At 36.8% G+C, this 24019-nt stretch overlaps 1 protein-coding gene across 2 annotated transcripts in view; it reads left to right on the plus strand.

The window, feature by feature from the left end:
- Positions 1-23031, plus strand: part of SYT10 (synaptotagmin 10) — a 116377-nt gene extending 93346 nt beyond the window's left edge. For both annotated transcript variants that reach the window (XM_086401354.1, XM_086401355.1), the window contains exons 4-7: positions 4270-4390; positions 15507-15678; positions 19437-19566; positions 22843-23031. In XM_086401354.1, the coding sequence (XP_086257480.1) occupies positions 4270-4390; positions 15507-15678; positions 19437-19566; positions 22843-22914 (495 nt within the window). In that variant the 3' untranslated portion in view covers positions 22915-23031. The remainder of the gene's footprint in view (positions 1-4269; positions 4391-15506; positions 15679-19436; positions 19567-22842) is intronic.
- The last annotated feature ends 988 nt before the right edge of the window (positions 23032-24019 follow it).

Raw genomic sequence — 24019 nt, forward strand, 5'->3', positions numbered from 1 at the left:
ACTTTCTTTGTTCTACCCTGTAAACATGTGATACATCAAAAGAAAAAGAAAATTACTCCTACAGATTGTGTGATGTATAAAAGTAAAACCATCAGTCAGAGGTATGAAAATGTTTTATTAACCCCTTTAGAAGTCTCTGTGTACTTTTTTTCTGCACAAGCAGAAAATGTGGTTCATGTCCTGTTGAATTCTAAGTATGTTGTCTCTGAGATTATCTCTCCTATTTCTTGCCTAATTTATCCATCACAATCCCCAACATGTTTCTTGGTGGTACTTGGTAACTTGTTCTATATTTATAAAGGGATCCTTTAATTTTTGTTGTTGTTGTTCAGTCTCTCAGTCATATCTGACTCTTTGTGACCTCGTGGACTTCAGCACGCCAGGCTTCTTTGTCCACCATCTCCCAGGGCTTGCTCAAACTCATGTCCATTGAGTTGGTAATGCCATTCAACTATCTTTTACTCTGTCATCCCCTTCTCCTGCTGCCTTCAATCTTTCCCAACAACAGGGCTTTTCTAATGAGTCAGCTCTTCCCATCAGGTGACCAAAGTACTAGAACTTCAACTTCAGCACCAGTCCTTCCAATGAATATGCAGGACTGATTTTCTTTAGATTGACTAGTTTGATATCTTTACAGTCCAAGGGACTCTCAAGAGTCCTCTCCAACACCACAGCTCAACAGCATCAATTCTTCAGTGCTCAGCTTTCTTTATGGTCCAACTCTCATATCCATAAATGACTACTGGAAAAACTATAGCTTTAACTAGATGGACCTTTGTTGTCAAAGTAACGTTTCTGCTTTTTAATATGCAGTCTAGGTTTGTCATAGCTTTTATTCCAAGGAGCAAGGGTCTTTGAATTTCATGGCTGCAGTCACCATCTACAGTGATCTTGGAGCCTCAAAAATAGTCTGTCACTCTTTCCATTGTTTGTCCATCTATTTGCCATGAAGTGATGGGACCAGATGCCACAGTCTTAGTTTTTTTGAATGTTGAGTTTAAGCCAGCTTTTTCAGTGTCTTTTTTCATCTTCACCAAGGCTCTTTAGTTCTTCACTTTCTTCCAAAAGAGTGGTGTCAACTGCATGTCTGAGGTTGTTGATATTTCTCCCAGCAGTCTTCATTCCAGCTTGTGATTCATCCAGCTCTGCATTTCTCATGATGTACTCTGCATATAAGTTAAACAAGCAGGGTGAAACTATACAACCTTGACATATTCCTTTCCCAATTTCAAACCAGTTTGTTTTTCCATGTCCAGTTCTAATTCTTGCTTCTTGACCTGCATACAGATTTCTCAGGAGGCAGGTAAGGTGATCTGTTATTCCCATCTCTTTAAAAATTTTCCACAATTTTTTGATCCACACTGTTAAAGGTTTTAGCATAATCAATGAAGCAGAAGATGTTTTTCTGGAACTCTTGACTTTTCAATGATCCAATAGATGTTGACAATTTGATCCCTGGTTCCTTTGCCTTTTCTATATCCAACTTGAACATCTGGAAGTTCTCGGTTCATGTACTGTTGAAACCTAGCTTGGAGAATTTTGAGCATTACTTTGCTAGCGTGTGAAATGAGTGCAATTGTGTAGTAGTATGAACATTCGTTGGCATTGCCCTTCTTTGGGATTGGATTGAAAACTTACCTTTTCCAGTCCTATGGCCACTTTTGAGTTTTCCAAATTTGCTGGCATATTGAGTACAGCAGTTTAACAGCACTTTAATTTTTACCAGCTTTCAACAAAAAGTGCCTACTCTGATTGATAGTTCCTGGGAGGACAAACATCCAGAAAAGGAAAGAAGGATGGGCTACAGACAAAGAATTTTAACCCATTAACTGAGCCTAAAGAAATTCTTGGAAAAGAGAATAAGTAAAGAATCAGATAAATAAATTCAGACTTATTTTATTAGCTGTTTATAGTCTTATATACTGACTTCCTCCTCAGCTGAGATCTTCAAGGGCAGAATCATGCCATCTCTCTTTTAGTATCTATAGCACCTACCAGTGTACCTAACAAATAATGCTCAATATTTTCTTGGTAGGGAAAAGAATGAGTCCTGTAGGAGGCCGTACCTTCCTGTTTTCCTCAGGCTTCTCCTTTTAGATCTTTCTTGCTCTTTTAAGTGTGCAGCAAACAACCCAGAGGAGAGCCATTTGGATATACTTTTGTTTTAAAATAATTATTTTCTTACCCTTTTTTAAAAATAATAATTCTTCTATTTATTTTTTTCACTTATCCAATATTTCTGAGCGCCTGATATGTGTTAAGACATTGCTCCATGTGATAGCAATACAGCAATGAACAAAACAGCATGCCTTATCATATGCCAGACACTTTGTTAAATGCCTTGAACTTTATTTACATTATCTCAATTACTGATTAAAACCCCTGTGGGGAGGATATTTTCTTCAATCTGAAAATGAAATTTCCGAGATTCAAAGCTTAATTAAATTTCCTAGGATCTCACAGCTCAGAAGGAGAAAACAGGAGTCAGTGCAACTTTAGCTGACTCTAATATTTATGCTCTTAATTGCTAGGCCTGATGGTTCAGAAGGTAAAGAATCTGCCTGCAATGCAGGAACCCCAGGTTCTGTCCTTGGGTCAGGAAGATCTGCTGGAGAAGTGAATGGCTATCCACTCCATATTCATGCCTGGATAATTCCATGAACTGAGGAGCCTGGTTGGCTATTGTGCATAGTCCATGGGGTAGAAAAGAGTCAGACATGACTGAGCAACTAACACTAATTCTAGACCATGAATAAAGAAATGGGAATTACATAGATCAGAACTTGAATTGTAAGAATTAGTCCAATAAATGTTAATAGTGTTTCATGAAAAATTTTTAAGAACCAAGTTTTATGAACCTGAATGAATAGCAACTTGTTCTTCCCCATATTAAATCTACCACAGATTTTCTAACCAGGAATAATTTAATTTAACTCCTGTAAACAACTTTTTGAGAAGCATCCAGAATGTGCATTGTTCACACTCATTTTCATTTGTCCACCATCTATGCAGACTTTGACAGCAAATTTATCTATTCCAGGATACTACGGACAGTTTTACTTTACAAATGAAGCAAAGCTGTTCAGATTTTTATCCAGATTAATTAATAGTATTTTCATTCCTTAGAAACTGCACTGAAAGTCAGCTATGTACTTTCACTAGGTTACAAAAATAAGATAGATAAGATCTATATTCCCTTAGACCTTACATATGGGAGTCGGGGAAATGAAAAATGAATTTAAAAGATAATTCTGATGATGCTTAGTGCTATGAAAAAATGTGAAGAATCTGTGATTAGGGTGGGTATAGGATAGGAAGGAGGAAGGCCTCACTGAAGAGATTTTTTTTTGAGCTGAGCCCTATATGGTGAGCTGAGTCAGCCATATAAAGTTATGGGAGAGAAAAAAAAAATGCAAAAGTCAAAAGCACAAACACCATCTGATGAATAACTGAGAAAAAGGCTTTTGGCCTACATGAGAGTGAACTGAGGAAGGGGCAAGAGATTAATAGAGTGATAGATGAGACCAGATCACATGGGGCCTATGTGAATGACTTTGTAATACATTATCTAAACAAAGACATATTTAATAATAGACAGAGATATTCTGGATAATTATACCAGGACAGAAGGTATTAATCTGGAATTTCCTAGATATACCAGCTGTTTAGATGATTTTAAGCAGGAAAGTGAGATAATGTGGTTTGCATTTCATAAGTCACCACACTGACTGCTTCTGATTAATCTTTGCAGTAATCCTGATAAAAAGTGAAAGTGGCTTCCATGAGATTAATAGTAATAGAGCTGCAAAGAATGTCAGTAATTTCAGATATGTTTTATAGATAATGTAGGCAAGATGTGGATTGGATGTGTTAGGGGTGAGAGAAAAAGAAGAATAAAAGTAAGTGCTAGGTTTTTAACTGCAACCTCTGGATGAATTAAGATACCATTTCCTGATTTTGGAAAGATGACAGAGGAACTGGTTTTAGTAAATGTTTGCAAATAAGTAGAACCAGCAGTCTTATTCTGACTGTATTAAGTTTGAGATTCTGGTTAGAAATACAAGTAGATATATCAAAATACCACCTGGGATATACTCTCTTTTCTTACCTGTTTATTAGAGCATTTTTGCATTGTAACATATATCCTCAATAAAAAAATTTAAAATGGAATTCAAATAGTCCATTAAAGTGATTTTTTTTACTCAGCAGTAATTTTTTTTTTCACTATCTGGTGTTTTAAATTGCTAATGTTACTTATTTCCTTTCTAGGAAAGTATAGATCTGGGTGAAATCATGTTTTCCCTTTGTTATTTGCCAACTGCTGGACGTATGACATTGACCGTCATCAAGTGCAGAAACCTGAAGGCTATGGATGTCACTGGCTCATCAGGTATGTTCACAATTGGCTAATGGGGACATTACCAAAATAACATGCCATATAGCTGAAATTATGAATGGCTACTGAATTATTAAGTTCATTTGTCTGTTGTGGGGCACTATATGCTAAGTCACTTCAGTTGTGTCCGACTCTTTGTGAACCCATGGACTGTAGCCCGCCAGGCTCCTCTGTCCATGGGATTCTCCAGGCAAGAATACTGGAGTAGGTGGCCATTTTCTTCTCCAGGGGATCTTCCCAAGATTGAACCAGCATCTCTATGTTTCTTGCATTGACAGGTGTGTTCTTTACCACTAGCACCACCTGGGAAGCCTGGGGCACTATAAAAGTAGGAAAAAAAATTACCAACTAAAGTGTTCTAAACACCTCTTTAGTTTACATTATCACTATGGCATTTTTGAAAGGTATTATCAAGTAGATTGTCTTTGAACTTGGGTTTATATTTTAATTTCTTTCTCTACTGATTTAGTTCTTTCACAAAAAATGTGTAACTTACCATATACTTTGGGGCTTCCCTTGTGGGTCAGCTGGTAAAGAATCCACCTGCAATGTGGGAGATCTGGGTTTGATCCCTGGATTGGGAAGATCCTATGGAGAAGGGAAAGGCTACCCACTCCAGTATTCTGGCCTGAAGAATTCCATGGACAGAGGAGCCTGGAGGGCTATAGTCCGTGGGGTCACAAAGAGTCGAGCACAACTGAAGTGACTGAGCATGCATGAATGCAGGAACAGAGAGATATAATAAAGTAAATGAACACACCTTAAAGTTTCTTAAAAACATTAGTGGAGAAAATTACCCTTGTTCTAGATTTGATAAAGAGATAAAACCCCATCATTCTCTTTAATCCCTTCATTTAAATCACCGCAGTTCTGGAGAGTTATTTGTAAGTTAATAGGGAACTTTGGCACAGCTCTGTGGAAGAAAAAATGATAAGGACAGAGTACGGAGGTCAATAGCATTTGTTGAATTAAATAAATAAGAAATAGTAATGCAGATATAGTAAAAGATGACATGGGGAGTGCAATCTATAACCTTTTAGTTCTTCAGAACAAAATAAACTAAATTTGCAACACAAAAAATATTAAGAGCTCTAATGTAGAAAGGATTCCAGGAAAAATTAACTGAATAAAAAATGATGTACAAGCATAAATATGGATATCATGCTCCTTTTGATATAAGAATGTGTAATCTTAAAATATATATCATGTTGCTAATATTTGCATAAAGAAATAATTGAGTGATATATAAAAACTGAGGGGTGGAGAAGTATGGGAACAGATGGGAAGGAGACTTCTCATTGCATGTCTTTCTCTGTCTCATCTTTTAAAATTTGTTATGAATTTTTATTCATTTTTTAAAATTTGCAATGCATAATTGAAATGTAAAGATAGAAAGAAAGGAAATTAATTCTACATTCATTTTGGTGAAAAAGTCTTAGGTAAACAAATGTGGAAGAACTTAAGATAAACAATGTATTCTGCAAATTATTGTTTATTTTGCTCTTTCTACCATGTATTGAAAGAGAACCAAATTTCCAGACAAGCAAATAGCAAAGTTGTAATTAAATTCAAGAATATTTTTTATTTCTATGAAGCTTCTCATCAGGGGAGTGCATGCTTTGAGAACATCACCTCATTAAGTCACACATCAGCCTTGTGAATCAAGTAAGGAACCAGTAAATTATCTTTATCACTAATAGAGAAATGTCATCAGAGACATGATGGGGGTAGTAAATGATAAACCAGGCCTCATTCTCACTGTTAATAAGAGGCTTAGGCCTGGGGCTCATACCACAAAAGTGAGTTTCTTCCTTAGAACATAGTTCCTATGATTAAAAATTGAAAAATATATAGGAATGTTTCTATTTTGCAAATAAGTTCATTTATATCATTTTTAGATTTGCATATAAGCAATACCATGCAGTATTTCTCTTTATTTGACTGATTTAACTTAGTATGACTTCTCTAGGTCCATCCATGTTACTGCAAATGGCATTATTTCATTCTCTTTTAATAGGTGAATAATATTCCATCATGTGTGTGTGTATACATCTTCTTTATCCATTCCACTATCAATGGACATTTAAGGTGCTTCCATGTCTTGGTTATTGTAAAACAGTGAACACTGGGATACATGTATCCATTCAGACCATGTTTTTCTCTGGGTATATGCCCAGGAATGGGATTGCAGTGTCATATGGTAGCTGTATTTTTAGTTTTTGAAGTGAAGTGTTAGTTGCTCAGTTGTGTCTGACTCTTTGTGACCCCATGGGCTATAGCCTGCCAGGGTCCTCTGTCCATAGGATTTTCCAGATGAGAATACTGCAATTCTTAAGGGAAAAAGGGAATGGGTAGACACTCCCTTCTCCAGGGGATCCTCCCAACCCAGGGACCAAACCTGTGTCTCCAGCATAGTGGGCAGATTCTTTACTGTCTGAACCACTAGGGAAGACCCAGTTTTTGAAGAAACCTTTATAGTGGCTGTATCAATTTACATTTCCACCAACAGATTAGGAAGATTCCCTTCTTTCCAAACCCTCTCCAGCATATATTTTTTGTTGACTTTTTTGATAATAACCATTCTGACTAGTGTGAGGTGATATCTTATTATAGTTTTGATTTGTATTTCTCTAAGTAATTAGCAATGTTGAGCATCTTTTCATATGCCTTCTGGCCATCTATATGTCTTCTTTGGAGAAATGTCTATTTGGATCTTCAGCCCATGTTTTGATTTGATTGTATTTTATAATTTTTATTTATTTCTTTATTATTTATATTTTTGCTGTGTTGGGTCTTTGTTGCTGCATGTGCTTGTCTCTAGTTGAGGTGAACGGGAGCTACTCTGTAGAGGCCATTTGGGTTTCTCAATGTTGTGGCTTCTATTGTTGTGGAGCACGGGCTCTAGGGCTCATGGGCTTCAGTAGTTGCTGCATGTGGGCTCAGTAGTTGTGGCTCCTGGGCTCTGGAGTGTTTAGGCTTAAGAGTAGTTGTGGGTTGTGGGCTTAGTTGCTCCATGGAAGTGGGGTCTTCCCAGGTCAGGGACTGACCCCATATCTCCTGCATTGACAGGTGTATTCTTTACCACTGAGCAACCAGGGAAGCCTTGGGTTGTTTGCTTTGATGATGTTAAAATGCATGATCTCTTTGTAAATATTGAAAACAAACACCTTGTCAGTCACATTGTTTGCAAATATTTTCTCCCTTTCTGTGGATTGTCTTTTAGTTTTGTTTATTGTTTCCTTTGCTATGCAAAAGCTTTTGAGTTTAATTAAGTCCCATTTGTTTATTTTTGCTTTCATTTCCATTACCGTGAGAGACAGATAAAAAAAAAAGATGTTGCTGCGATTTATGTCAGAAAGTCTTCTGCCTATGTCTTACTCTAAGAGGTTTTTTTAAAAAAAATTAATTTATTTATTTTAATTGGAGGCTAATTACTTTACAATATTGTAGTGGTTTTTGCCATACATTGACATGAATCATCCATGGGTGCTCTTAAGAGTTTTATAGTGTCTGGTCTCACATTTAGGCCTTTAATCTATTTTGAGCTTATTTTTGTGTATGCTGCTAAAGAATGTTCTAATTTCATTTTTTAACATATAGCTGTCTAGTTTTCCCAGCACCATTTATTGAAGAGACTATCTTACCTCCATTATTTCATTGTTTAATTTTTCCACTTTTGTCATAGATTAATTGACCATAGGTGCATGGGTTTATTTCTGGGTTTTCCATCCTGTTCCATTGATCAATATTTCTATTTAGACAAACTCACAGAGTTAGAGAACAAACTTATGGTTACCAGGGGGAATGGGTGGGGGGAAGGAATAGCCAGGGAATAGGGGATTGATATGTACACAATGCTATTGATATATACAACCTGGGCTTCCCTCATAGATAAGTCAGTAAAGAATCTGCCTGCAATTCAGGGGATCCAGGGTTCAATTCCTGGGTCAGGAAGATCCTCTGAAGAAGGAAATGGCAACCCATTCCAGTATTCTTGCCCGGAGAATCCCATGGACAGAGGAGCCTGGCAGCTACAGTCCATGGGATCACAAGAGTCAGACACGCCTTAGCAATTAAACCACCACCACACCCTGCTATATTTAAAATGGATAAACAACAAGCACCTACTCTATAGGGAAGATAACTCTACTCAATACTGTAACAGCCTAAATGGGAAAAGAATTAGAAAAAGAATGAAGTGAAGTGAAGTGAAGTGAAGTCACTCAGTCGTGTCCAACTCTTTGCGACCCGATGTACTGTAGCCCACCAGCCTCCTTGGTCCATGGGATTTTCCAGGCATGAATACTGGAATGGGTTGCCATTTCTTTCTCCAGGGGATCTTCCCTACTCAGGGATCGAACCCAGGTCTCCTACATTGTAGGCAGATGCTTTACCGTCTGAGCTACCAGGGAAGCCCAGAAAAAGAATAGATGCATGAATATGCATAAAAATATATGCATAACTGAACCACTTTGCTGTAAACCTAAAACTAACACAACATTGTTAATCAACTCTGTATGTGTGTCTGTTAGTCGCTCAGCTGAGTTTGACAACTGTATGCCAATATAAAATAAAAAGTTTAAAAAAATACAAGCAGTCATTGAATATTTCCCTTTTACCTTGTTTTCCTCTATATACCTTATTTCCAGCCACAAAATGTGTTTTGGCCCCTTGGTACAAATGCTTATGAAATATACAGATACATTTTTCTAGAATCTAAAAAACATTCATTTCATTCATTTGCTGAAATAAATTAATGTCACATTTTTGGCTTATTCTAAGGAAATAAGATCTATTATTACATTGATAGAGTGAAAAAAAATTGTGGTGCTATAATTGGAGGGTAATTGTAATGGAAAAAAAAAAAAAAGAACAAATGAAGATAGAATAGACAGTTTTACCACCTAGCAAACTCACCCCAATGCCTATACCCTCTTCCAAAACCATGCTTCCTTTTAATAAAAAGGTACAAAAAGCAAACTTTTGATAAATGTTATATCAGTTCAGTTCAGTTCAGTCGCTCAGTCCTGTCTGACTCTGTGACCCCATGGACTGTTGCACACCAGGCTTCCCTGTCCATCACAAACTCCCAAAACTTGCTCAAACTCATGTATATTGAGTCAGTGATGCCATCCAACCATCTCATCCTCTGTTGCCCCCTTCTCCTGCTTTCAATCTTTCCCAGCATCAGGGTCTTTTCTAATGAGTCAGTTCTTCCCATTAGGTGGCCAAAGAATTGGAGCTTAAGCTTCAGTCCTTTCAATGACTATTGAGGACTGATTTCTTTTAGGATGGACTGGTTGGATCTCTTTGCAGTCCAAGGGACTCTCAAGAGTCTTCTTCAACACCACAGTTCAAAAGCATCAATTCTTCAGTGGTCAGCTTTCATTATGGTCCAACTCTCACATCCATACATGACTACTGGAAAAAACATAGTTTTCACTAGACAGACTTTGTCAGCAAAGTAATGTTTCTGCTTTTTAATATCCTGTCTAGGTTGGTCATAGCTTCTCTTCCAAGGAGTAAGTGTCTTTTAATTTCATGCCTGCAGTCACCATCTGCAGTGGTTTTGGAGCCTAAGAAAATAAAGTCTGTCACCATTTCCATTGTTTCCCCATCTATTTGTTATGAAGTGATGGGACCAGATGCCATGATCTTAGGGTTTTTGTTTTTTTTTTTTAATGTTTTGGAGAAATAACTCCAGAAAGAATGAAGAGACAGAGCCAAAATGAAAACAATGCCCAGTTGTGGATGTGACCAGTGATGGAAGTAAAGTCTGATGCTGTAAAGAACAAGATTGTATAGGAAACTAAAATGTTAGGTCCATGAATCAAGGTAAATTGGAAATGGTAAAGCAGGAGATGGCAAGAGTGAACATCACGATTTTAGGAATCAGTAAACTAAAATGGACTGGAATGGGTGAAATTAATTCAGGTGACCATTATATCTACTACTGTGGGCCACTATATCTACTACTTCTAAGAATCCCTTAGAAGAAATGGAGTAGCTCTCATAGTCAACAAAAGTCCAAAGTACAGTACTTGGGTGCAATCTCAAAAGGACAGAATGATCTCTGTTCATTTCCAAGGCAAATGATTCAGTATCAGAGTAATCCAAGACTGTGCCCCAACCACTAATGCCAGATAAGCTGAAGTTGAATGGTTCTATGAAGACTTACAAGACCTTCTAGAACTAACATCCAAAAAAGATGTCATTTTTGTCATAGGGGACTGGAATGCAAAAGTAGGAAGTCAAGAGAAACCTCTAGTAACAGGTAAGTTAAGTCTAACAGAGTTTTGCCAAGATAAGGCAATGTTCATAGCAAACACCCTCTTCCAACAACACAAGAAATGACTCTACACATGGACATTGGCAGATGGTCAGTATTGAAATGAGATTGATTATTTTCTTTGCAGCTGAAGATGGAGAAGCTCTACACAGGCAGCAAAAACAAGACTGGGAGCTGACTGTGGCTCAGATCACGAACTCCTTATTGCAAATATTGTATGATTTTCTATAATACTATGACAGTTTTTCTACTTAAGGTTAGAGATCGATCAGCTAGGGCAAAACTTGTTACCAATTATTTGTCCTCTTTGGCCCATAAAAATATAGCCTAAATGAAAATTTCTCTTTCCTATTGACATCATATAGACAATACATTTGACGAAACTTCCTTGAGAATATATGTAAACCAAATTTGACCTTTTTTCATTTTATATGGCTGAGCATTTAATAAATGATTTGTAGTAATCATTCCTTCAATCCAAACTCCTTATCAAGCATGATGACTGAAACAGAACCTCTAAATTTAGTGCCTTTTCCAACAATTCAAGACAGTCCTAACAAGTATAGTTTTGCTAATTTCAATTCATTGTGATTATATATACTTATGTAGATACAATTGCTATTTCATAAATTTTAGTCTTCTAATTCTAAATCACTTTGAAGAAAATAAATACAATTGTTCCTATTTGGATTATATTCCTTAGATATCTTTTACACTAAAACATGTCCTCAAATAACTAAAAGACACATTATAATTTAGACTGGCTCCTGGTAAAATAGTGGATTTTCTCTGTTGTATTAAACACAGTGATCAGCTAATTCTTTTCTAGTTCATTCAATAAGAAGTCTTATTCTGTTGCCCCCAGTTATGCCATTTAATTATAAAACTGGTAATACAATAGGACATCAGTCATTCAGTTCAGTTGCTCAGTCATGTCCAACTCTTTGGGTCCCATGGACTGCAGCACGCCAGGCTTCCCTGTCTGTCACCAACAACGGAGCTTGTTCAAACTCATGTATATTAAGTTAATGAGGCCATCCAACCATCTCATCGTCTGCCATCCCCTTCTCCTCCTGCCTTCAACCTTTCCCAGAATCAAAATCTTTCTAATGAGTCAGTTCTTCCTATCAGGTGACTAAAGTATTGCAGCTTCAGCCTCAGCATCAGTCCTTCCAATGAATATTCAGGACTGATTTATTTCAGGATAGACAGGATGGATCTTCTTGCAGTCCAAGGGACTCTCAAGAGTCTTCTCCAGCACCACAGTTCAAAAACATCAATTCTTTGGTGCTCAGCTTTCTTTATAGTTCAACTCTCACATCCATATGTGACTACTGGAAAAACCATAGCTTTGACTAGACAGACCTTTGTCAACAAAGCAATGTCTCTGCTTTTTAATATGCTGTCTAGGTTGTTCATAGCTTTTCTTCCAAGGAGCAAGTCACCTTGGCTGCAGTCACTATCTGCAGTGATTTTGGAGCCCCCCAAAATAAAGTCTGATACTGTTTCCATTGTTTCCCCATCTATTTGCTGTGAAGTGATGGGACCAGATGCCATGATCTTTGTTTCTTCAATGTTGAGTTTTAAGTCAGCTTTTTCACTCTCCTCTTTCACTTTCATCAAGAGGCTCTTTAGTTCCTCTTCACACTCTGCCATAAGGGTGGTGTCATCTGCGTATCTGAGGTTTTTGATATTTCTTCCAGCAATCTTGATTCCAGATTGTGCTTCATCCAGCCCAGCATTTCACATGATGTACTCTGCATGTAAGTTAAATAAGCAGGGTCACAATATACAGCTTTGATGTGCTCCTTTCCCAATTTGGAACCAGTCTTTTGTTCCATGTCCAATTCTAACTGTTGCTTCTTGACCTGCATACAGATTTCTGAGGTGGCAGATAAATTGTTCTGGTATTCCCATCTCTTAGAATTTTCCACTGTTTGTTATAATGCATACAGTCAAAGGCTTTGGCATAGTCAATAAAGCAGAAGTAGATGTTTTTCTGGAACTTCCTTGATTTTTCGATGATCCAATTGATGTTGGCATTTGATTTCCACTTCCTCTGCCTTTTCTAAGTCCAGCTTAAACATCTGGAAGTTCTCAGTTCATGTACTGCTGAAGTGTGGCTTGTAGAATTTTGAGCATCACTTTGCTAGCACGTGGGATGACTGCAATTGTGCTGTAGTTTAAACAATCTTTGATGTTTCCTTTCTTTGGGATTCAATGAAAACTGACCTTTTCCAGTTCTGTGGCCACTGCTGAGTTTTCCAAATTTGCTGGCATACTGAGTGCAACACTTTCACAGCATCATCTTTTAGGATTTGAAATATCTCAACTGTAGTTCGATCACCTCCACTAGCTTTGTTCATTGTGATGCTTCCTAAGGCCTACTTGACTTCTCAATCCAGGATATCTGGCTCTAGGTCAGTGATCATACCATCGTGGTTACCCTGGTCACTAAGATCTTTTCTGTATAGTTCTTCTGTGTATTTCTGCCACCTCTTAATATCTTCTGCTTCTGTTAGGTCCTTATCTTTTCTGTCCTTTAGTATGCCCATTTTTGCATGAAATGTTCCCTTGGTGTCTCTAATTTTCTTTAAGAGATAGCTAGTCTTTTCCATTCTATTGTTTTCCTCTATTTCTTTGCATTGATCACTGAGGAAGGCTTTCTTATCTCTCCTTGCTATTCTTTGGAACTCTGTATTCAAATGGGTATATTTTCCCTTTTTTCCTTTGCCTTTAGGATCTCTTCTTCTCTTAGCAATTTGTAAGGGCTCCTCAGGCAACCATTTTGCCTTTATTTTTCTTGAGGATGCTCTTGATCATCACCTTCTATACAATGTCATGAACCTCTGTCCACAGTTTTCCAGGCACTCTGTGTATAAGATTTAATCCCTTGAATCTGTTTGTCACATCCACTGCATAATTAAGAGATTTGATTTAGGTCATACCTGAATGGTCTAGTGGTTTTCCCTACTTTCTTCAGTTTTAGCCTAAATTTTGTAATAAGGAGTTCATGATCTGAGCCACAGTCAGCTCCTGGTCTTGTTTTTGCTGACTGTATAGAGCTTTTCCATCTTCAGCTGCAAAGAAAATAATCAGTCTCATTTTGATATTGACCATCTGGTGATGTCCATGTGTAGAGTTGTCTCTTGTGTTCTTGGAAGTGAATGTTTGCTATGTGCAGTGTGTTATCTTGGCAAAACTCTGTTAGCCTTTGCCCTGCTTCGTTTTGTACTCCAAGACTAAACTTGCCTGTTACTCCAGGTATCTCTTGACTTCCTATTTTTGCATTCCTGTCCTTTATGATGAAAAATACATTTTTTTTTGGATGTTAGTTCTAAAAGGCCTTGTAGATAATCATAGAACTGTTCAGCTTCTTTAGCATAAGTGGTTGGAGCATAGACTTGGGTTACTCTGATATTGAATGGTTTACCTTGTAAATGAATAGAGATCATTCTTTCATTTTTGAGATTGCACCCAAGTACTGCATTTTGGACTCTTTTGTTGACTATGAGGGCTATTCCACTTTTTTCTAAGTGATTCTTGCCCACAGTAGTAGATATAATGATCATCTGAATTAAATTCACCCATTCTGGTTCATTTTAGTTCACTGATTCATAAAGTGTCAATGGTCACTCTTGCTATCTTCTGTTTGACCACTTCTGATTTACCTTGATTCATAGACCTAACATTCCAGTTTCCTATGCAATATTGTTCATAGGAAGTCATCAGACATTGCTTCCATCACCAGTCACATCCACACCTGGGCATTGTTTTCACTTTGGCTCTGTCTCTCCATCTTTCTGGAGTTATTTCTCCACTATTCCAGTAGTATATTGGGCTCCTACCTAGCTGAGGAGTTCATCTTTCAATGTCTTATCGTTTTACCTTTTCATACTCTTCACGGGGTTTTCAAGGCAAGAATACTGAAGTGGTTTGCCATTCCCTTCTCCAGTGGACCACGTTTTTGTCAGATCTCTACACCATGACCCATCCATCTTGGGTGGCCCTACACGGCATGGCTCAAAGTTTCATTGAGTTAGACAAGGCTGTGTTCTATGTGATAAGTTTGGTTAGTTTTCTGTGATTGTGGTTTTCATTCTATCTGCTTTCCAATGGATAAGGATAAGAGGCTTGGGAAGCTTCCTGATGGGAGAGACTGACTGTGGGGGAATCTGGTTCTTGTTCTGATAGGTGGTGCCATGATCAATATATCTTTAATCCAATTTTCTGTTGGTGATCGGGGCTGTGGTCCTTTCCTGTTTTTTGGCCTGAGGTCAAACTATGGTAGTGGTAATGGCGATAATGGAGACTTCTTTCAAAAGGACTTATGCCTGCACTATTGTATTCAGTGTCCCTGACTCTGCAGCAGGCCACTGTTGACCGATGCTTTCTCCAGAGACTCTTGGACACACACATGCATGTCTGGCTCAGTCTCTTATGTGGACACAACTCCTTTCTCTTGGATCCTGGTGGGCACAAGGTATTGTTTATGCGCTCCAAGAGTCTCTTTCCCCAGTCCTGTGGAAGTTCTGTAATCAAATCCCACTGGCCTCCAATGTCAAAGTCCCTGGGAGTTCTCAGTCCCTTTGCTGGATCTCCAGGTTGGGAAATCTGTTGTAGGTCCTAGAACTTTCTTAACAGTGCAAGAATTTCTTTGGTATAATTGAAACTACAGGACATAATATATCATTATAGGACATAATATACCACTATAGGGCATAATATACCACTTTTCTTATTTAATAAAATTAACCACAGTTTTTATTTGTGCTTTGCACTATTATTTGCATTTTATTAAAACTACCTTTCTATTGCTAGATCCTTATGTCAAAGTGTCTCTGATGTGTGAGGGTCGAAGATTAAAAAAGAAGAAGACAACTACGAAGAAAAACACTCTAAACCCTGTATACAATGAGGCAATTATTTTCGACATCCCTCCGGAGAATGTGGACCAGGTCAGCCTCTCCATTGCAGTCATGGATTATGATAGGTATGTTCATTTCTTTACTCACAGAGTAATTGCTACATTTAGTCATATGTGGACCAAATTCAGCTTTTCAGTTTATTTTCTGCTACAAGAATTTTAATTTAAATTGGAAAAGGGAAAAAATATTTATTCAAAATTTACTTTATTCTGTGCTATAACATTTCATTTTTCTTTTCCAAAGTACATCATTCTGAAGTTGAAGGACAGGTTACCTGAGTATTGTGACATAATGGGTATGGAAGCTGTATGGGATACATTATAAGAAACACTTTTGTGAAGTTTTTAAAAATAGTAACAGCAGAAATTACAATCAATGGATTTTGCTTTTCCAAGTGGGCTGGAATATGAATATCATGATGCTTACCTGAGCTCTATCATTAATTAGCTGTGTAAAGGGCAAGTTTTCTCTTAGAGATTCACTTTTCCATTTTTGAAACATTAGTATAATGTGGAATTGTGAACAGTGAGTATTAAGAATTGAAGGTGAATATTGTCTATATTGTTATTGCCTTGAAGGTTTCACACTAATCTTAAATCATTGCTTTATGGATAGTTCTTCTAGCTCACACATTTTGATTACTTCTCCATTTATAAAATAAACAGGTAACTCCTGAGTAAAGCACTGAATCTTCTTCCTGTTGGAGCACCTACTCCTTCCTTATCTGAAATGTTGCCCTGCTCAGTTTATCTCATTTCATTCATGGTTTACAGCTCCACTCGAGTCACCATTTCTGCGTCTTTCTTGGCTAATCAATCTCTTCTTCCTCTGAACTTGTGTTCCACTGAAGTTCCTTGCTATATAATTCTTCTTATTGTTTTCTCTTTATATTTATGAGGCTTTCAAAAATGAATCTTGTATATTTAAACTACAAAATTATCAGCACATAGATAGTGTCTTATTTTGTTCTAAAGATAACACAAGTGATACAGAATGCATACATATTCAGAGTGTCTATTTTGTATTATTATGTGAATGGTAGTAGACAGGACCCTATAACAGAGAAACATCAAAAATGGTATACTCTGGATGACAGCTAGAAAAATGAAGTACTGAAAGATAAGATGATTTATACTATCTATTTGAAGTTAGTTTATATCACAGATTATAGAAAAGCTGACAATGTTTAAAGAGAGAGAGAGAGAAAAATCTTGAATTTATAGTTGAAATGGCAAACTCTAAAAATATTACAGTGTTTCAATCAGAACCCCTTGTTCCACTTTATCAAAAAATTACTCCCATTGATTTCTCACAGCAAAGACTGCAGGTAGATACAACTGAGCATTTGTCACCCAAATGACTTTAGGGAAGTGGACCCTGACAATCTGTAAAATGAATTTTGAAAGTTATTTATAAATATATACTTTTGTGGGGACTTCATTTTAAAGGGAAAGATACTAAGCATCAGTCCAGTTCAGTTCACTCACTCAGTCGTATCTGAGTCTTTGTGACCCCATGGACGGCAGCACACAGGCTTCCCTGTCCATCACCAGCGACTAGAGTTTGCTCAAACTATGTTTTTCCTTATCTACCTTTTAGTCTGCTAATGACATTAATTCAATAGGTTGTAAACTCTTTGAAGGCAGTGACTTGTTTATTGTTTTATCCTCAGTGCCTAGGAAAAACCTGTGGCTCCTTTAAGAATCTAATAAATATTTGTTGCATACTGAGAAAGTGAATAATTGAATTAATGAATGCATCCTCAAGAATCCTCAATATCCTTAATTGTATAAAGGTGGGCACTATTTAATTATCTCCCAGTCCCTTCTGAAATTCAGTCGGTTCAGCTCAGTCATTCAGTAGTATCTTATTCTTTGAGACCCCATGGACTACAGCATGCCAGGCTTCCCTGTCCATCACCAACTCCCAGAGCTTGCTCAAACTCATGTCCATTGAGTTGGTGATGCTATCCAACCATCTCATCCTCTATTGTCTCCTTCTCCTCCTGCCTTTGAGCCTTCTAAGCATCAGCATCTTTTCTAATGAGTCAGTTCTTCGCATCAGGTGGCCAAAATATTGCAGTTTCAGCTTCAGCATCAGTCCTTCCAATGAATAGTCAGGACTGATTTCCTTTAGAATGGGCTGTTTGGATCTCCTTGCTGTCCAAGGGACTCTCAACAACACAGTTCAAAAGCATCAATTCTTCAGCGCTCAGCTTTCATTATGGTCCAACTTGTGCATTCATTCATAACTACTGGAAAAACCATTGCTTTCACTAGAGAGACCTTTGTTGGCAAAGTAATGTCTCTGCTTTTTAATATGCTGTCTAGGTTGTTACATAGCTTTTCTTCCAAGGAGCAAGTGTCTTTTAATTCCATGGCTTCAGTCACCAGATGCAGTGATTTTGGACCCCCCCCCCCCCCAAATAAAGTCTGTCACTGTTTCCATTATTTTCCTATCTATTTGCCATGAAGTGATAGGACCAGATATCATGATCTTAGTTTTTTGAATGTTGAGTTTTAAGCCAGCTTTTTCACTCTCCTCTTTCACTTTCATCAACAGGCTCTTTAGTTCCTCTTTGCTTTCTGCCATAATACATCAGTTAATTACTACATCATTAATTAACTGTACAATTACTACATCAGTGACAGTGAGAAGTGCCCTAAAATCATCTCAAAAATCTCCTTAGAGTTTTCTGTCAAAATAATGCTAGAAAAAGTGCCTTTAACTTGCATTCTGTTCTTGAGAAGCAGCTTACCCCATATGTGTTTGGGTCAACTCTTTTGATTCAAGGCTTCTATCTCTTACTAAGTGTACAAAGGCAGGCAGGTCCCTTCTGAATTTTAACTTCTTTGTCTGCAAAAATGAATTGATAATAATGATATTCATGGTCATGATGTAAAGATTAAGTGAGTCAGTACATTTAAATTACTTAGAAAAGTGTCTCACACATAATAAGCTCTCAAAAACATTAACTGTCATATTATTTTGATTTATTGCTATGAAAACAAGGCATGAATAGAAAACAAGAATGTTCACTATGCTCTGATGCTATTCAGTAAGTTAAATGCCATGGTTCAAAATGTAGCCCTTCCCTGTTTAATTATTATACCAGTGGTAACATTCACTGACATATCATTTAGAATCAGTTAATTATGGTCATTTATACAAGCTCACTTATGGAACTCTTTATGAGTAATTTATGCATCATTATAAAACATTAAGCCCTTTGGGAAAAGGAGATTAGAGTTACATCACTTAAAGTTAATAGGTCTGCTTCCAAGAAAGAAATGCATCATATAGGTAAGGACCAAGTGGCATTTCTCATTCACACTCCTATTATTGTGAAATGTGCTTAATTTACAGAGCCCTAAAATAGTTTGGGTATAGTCCTTTTCAAAATTCATTTTTGAATGCTGATCCTGCTCAGTGACTTCAGTTGTGTTCTACTTTTTGCGACCGTATTGATTGTAGCCCGCCAGGCTCCTCTGTCCAAGGGATTCTCTAGGCAAGAACACTGAAATGGGTTGCCATGCCCAATTTCAGGGGATCTTCCTGACCTAGGAATTGAACCTGCGTCTTTCATATCTCCTGCATTGGCAGTTGGGTTCTTTACCACTAGAACCATCTGGGAAGCCCAATCTTGTTTAGTAAGTTTTAACTTGCTTAAGACTCTTCATTTGGCCTGAAGTAGTTTAATATGTAAAATTATCTAGAACTTATCACAAAATCTACTGTTTTAATTGTGCTTAAAATTCTGTTAAGGTGTGTGAAACTTATCTTTGAATATTGGAATGAAAGTAAAATATTCTCCAAATCATAGGGTAGGACACAATGAGGTCATAGGAGTTTGTAGAACAGGACTGGACGCCAAGGGTCTTGGGCGAGACCACTGGAATGAAATGTTGATCTATCACCGAAAACCAATAACACATTGGCACCCCTTGTTGGAGGTAAGCTTTGGACCTCTCTCACATCTACTCTTTTCTTTATCTCTTGTTTAAATATTATTTATCTGCTAACATTTCACTAACATTTTACATATTCACCTTTTTTAAAAAATAGCTATTTGCTCTTGTTTTTGTCCCATAGACTCAGTTATCCAGTATGCAAAATTCTGTATGTCTTGTTGGTTTTTTTAAATAACTAAATTTTCTTGAGCTTGGTATTCCTTTAGAGTAAGTCCGTAAAAACTGCAAATCTATTATTTTCTCTACATAATCTGAAAACTTGTGTCATTAAGTGGTGGATCAATCAAGTAAATTCATTATTACCTGGAAACTGAATTTTGTTGCTTCTCTTTTGTGAAAACAGCCACCTCACGTAAACTTCCCAAGAATCCCTAAATAAAGATGTCACTTAATATGTAAGGGAGGAGGTATATAGTTACTGGCTCTGTCCAGGAAGTAAAAAGTCTCACAGATTGTTTTTAAAAATATTGAGGCATCAGTTTGCCTAAGTTGAAAACCTGGCTCTGCTGTGTGACCACATATTGGAGAACCTTGGGCAAGACATAAACGTAAGTTTCTGTTATTACTACTTAATAGCAGTAAACATAGAGTAAAACTAGACAAACTGCTGACTATTAAGTACTTAACACAGAGTATAGCACAATGTTGTTCTAAATAGAACTAATATTAATAGTTATATTAACTAGAAGCAATATCAATACCAGTTTCTATCAGAACTTTTAGCCATGAAAGCAGATACACTGAATGTTGCCAGGTGAAGTGACTTTCTTTTCCAAAGACTGGAATATCTTGAAGAACCTCAAAATAAATTATTTATATGATCTAATTAGTTGTGAGTTGATAAGAGGTGAAATTTATGCAAAAATTTATGATAACCACACAGTAATAGTAAGTGAAGTATACATTGCTATTTCTCCCATGGATAAAATTCTACTTCTTATTCTGTCACTAAGCATACATTGAATAGGAGAGACAGAGCAGTATAATTAACTAAATGTCATTGAGCCCTCGTTCTGTTCTCAGCTTGATCACAAAAATGTGACCTTGGCTGTGTTACTCAAGACATTATGGGAAAAATTCCATGAACACTATATAAACAGCACATACTCAGACATAGGAGGTGAAATGTCATCTTAGATAAATTATCTGCTTTATTACATTAATGTTCCAAATCTTTAACTCACTTCATCATTTATTGTAAATCATAAAAGACAGACATGCTATGCAAGTGCACATTCACACAGCACTTTCCCCTAAATAATAACTGAATAAGTCCTGAGAAGGTTGTTTCATTTCAACAACGTGTATTATCTGAAGTACATGCTACTGCTTAACTATTCTTTTCCTGATTCTCATCTTTGTTTTTACTTAGTTTGAAAAGTGATTATTAGGTCTAAGAATTTAGACATAAGAACAGAGTTTGCTAGGCAGAGTACTACACTGAAGGCAGACATGAATTCTAACCCTTGTCCCTCTGACTGTCTAATCCTGGGCAGACCAGGTGCTTTATCTGCAGCTACATTTCTCTATATTTAGAAAATAGAGATGCACACCTCTGGGACTTCCCTGATTGTCCAGTGACTAAGACTCTGCATTCCCAATGCAGGGGCCTCAGGTTTGACCCCTGGTCAGGGAACTAGGCTCTACATGTGGCAACTAAGCATCCTCATTCCACAACCAAAGATCCTGAAGACCCAGCACAGCCAAAAAATTAATAAATATTTAAAAAAGAGAAATACACGCTCTTACAGAGTTTATAGGAATGATGTAGGGATAAGTGAGATAGTGTGATCAACAACTTTTAACTAATGAAAGGACAGATGTTTTATGACCCAAAGCATACTATAATTTCTTGGCTCACACAGTAAAGCGTCTGTCTACAATGCTGGAGACCTGGGTTCGATCCCTGGGTCGGAAAGATCCACTGGAGAAGGAAATGGCAATCCACTCCAGTACTATTGCCTGGAAAATCCCATGGACAGAGGAGCCTGATAGGCTACAGTACATGGGGTCGCAAAGAGTCGGACACGACTGAGCTACTTCACTTTCACTTTCAGTAAGTTGGGCATGCAGCAGTCCATGGGGTTGTGAAGAGTCGAACATGACTGACTGTTGTTTAGGGCAACTGAACAACAATAAGCAGTTATACATTTATATGATGAGGAAAAACTATGAAATAGGCATGAATTTGTGTGTGAAAACATAGGAGAACTTTTCAGTCATTGTAGGGTATATAGGAAGGATAAACATCAGAAGAAGATCCTAGATACAATTTTCTAGTTGCTAACTAGCAGAGGACAGGAGGGCTGAAAAGATTATGCAGAGGTAGTTTCTCCAGCATATAGCTCACTTTTTCTGACTTCTGCACCTGCATTCACTGGTCAAACAGAACATAGGGACTACAGACCTAAGAACTGGCTGGATTTTGAATTGTGGGAAAGTGCAGTGTGTGGAATTATGTGTTTTGTTGCCACAGCAGGGATTAAAATGAGAAGGGAACAATTACTCAAGAGCTGAATAAATTGGTAAGAAAGAGACTAAAACATCACTTGGAAAATCTGTCTACTTCTACTTGGATATAAAAGTTTATCCTATTGTAATTAAATGTTTAAAATATACATAATATTTAGGGACTAGAAGAAATTATTCTTTATCCCTGTGGCTCCTATTTTCCAAACTCAGTCCTTCTCTTTAATTGCTTCTATAAAAATCACCTCCTGCCTTACAGCAAATGGAATGCAGGCTCTTGTGTCTTGAACCTTCTTGCTTTTACCCAACCTTAGAATGAAAGTGTTAGTTGCTCAGTTGTTTCCCACGATTCTTTGTGGCCCCATGGACTGTAGCCCACCAGGCTCCACTGTCCATGGAATTCACCAGGCAAGAATACTGGAGTGGGTAGCCATTCCCTTTGCCAGGGATCTTCCCAACTCAGGGATCAAACCTGGATCTCCTACATTGTAGGCAGATTCTTTGCCATCTGAGCCTAATAGTCTAAAACTAATAGTCTGTGATAGAATGTGAAATGAATCTGCAGTTTCCCTGCATGTCATCTATGTACCATGCTCTGCCTACATTTTTGTGAGATGTTTGTGTCCCCTCACGCCACCTGAGAAGGTGAGTTATGAAGGTCATGGGGAGTTATGTATATCTTCTCTTCAGAGACTAGCATATCATGGGTGTGAATATTCACTATTAAAAGGTAACAACAATTACCCACTTTATTATTTTTTTGTATATTATAAAATTATTATCTTTCAGTTACCTGGCCGGGCGACCAGTTTTGATAGTCAAGGATCCTGTCCATCTCCCAAGCCAACTTCCACACCATAATGCTTCCAAAATAATGTCATTATAATGAGGACCCAGGACCATGTACTCACCAAATCAGAAAAAAAAAGTGGAAGATTTTATTTCCTCATTTGAAATACATCCTGATAACAAACAAAATATTGTGTAAATTTTATTTGCCTTTATTGTCTGTTTACTGACTTTGAACATCTTAATATATTTTACTTGAATACAAATGGTCTTTACTTACATAAGGCATTTTATTATTTGTGTCATATGCCAATTAGCAGAAAAACTGTTTTTAATAAATTGTAAATTCTCTGAATAAGCAAATAATACATTTTTGAAAATAATCCATACTTATCTAAAATTAAATATAGTTAATGCTGCTATTGTGTAAAGTAGCACATGTCATATATGTATGGTTTTGACTTTGTTAAAATTATGTTCATTTCCAGTTGTGTATATGGTTCTATATAAACCTTAATGGAAAATGTGAGCTTTAGTCACTGCATTAAATAATCAAATTAATATAATTTATTAATTTACTTATTATTTATTCTTTCATTCTCAACAAAATCTTTTCTTGGTGAAGTTTGGTTTTTGCTAAACTCTAAACTTTTTCTTTCAAGCTTATTCTTTAAGATATAGAGAAAACACTATAATTTGAAGATCCTCTCTGAGTATACATTTAAGAATATTTAGTAGCTGGCAAATGGAGATTGAGCCATTTGGGCTACTATTTTATACTGTCTTAAAGTTACTAGTTCAAATATCTGTAGCACTGTTTGATATTTAAAAAATTCTATTATTCGTATTCTCAAATGTAGCATTAGTATTCCTAAATGAATAGAATCAGAACTCATGAGGTTCTCAAGTACTACAACATGTTTATTTTGTGACATAAAGTTATCACATGGATCCTGTATTCCTGATAGACATACTGACACCAAAGTTACAATAAATCTCTGTGCTTATTGCCATTTGGATTGTACACAGTGATAGTGACTTTTAAACTCAAACAGAAGCTAATCTTTAGAACTGGGTATTTTCTTAAAGAAAAAAATTACTTATTTTTTAGCAAATTATAAAATTATAAATAATTCAACTTCAACATCTAATAAAAAACAAATAATTCTTAAGGCAC

The sequence above is a fragment of the Bos grunniens genome, chromosome 5, assembly GCF_055505025.1.
Source record: "Bos grunniens cultivar Pamir isolate PY7600 chromosome 5, Bosgru_T2T1.0, whole genome shotgun sequence".
Taxonomy (NCBI): Eukaryota; Metazoa; Chordata; class Mammalia; order Artiodactyla; family Bovidae; genus Bos; species Bos grunniens.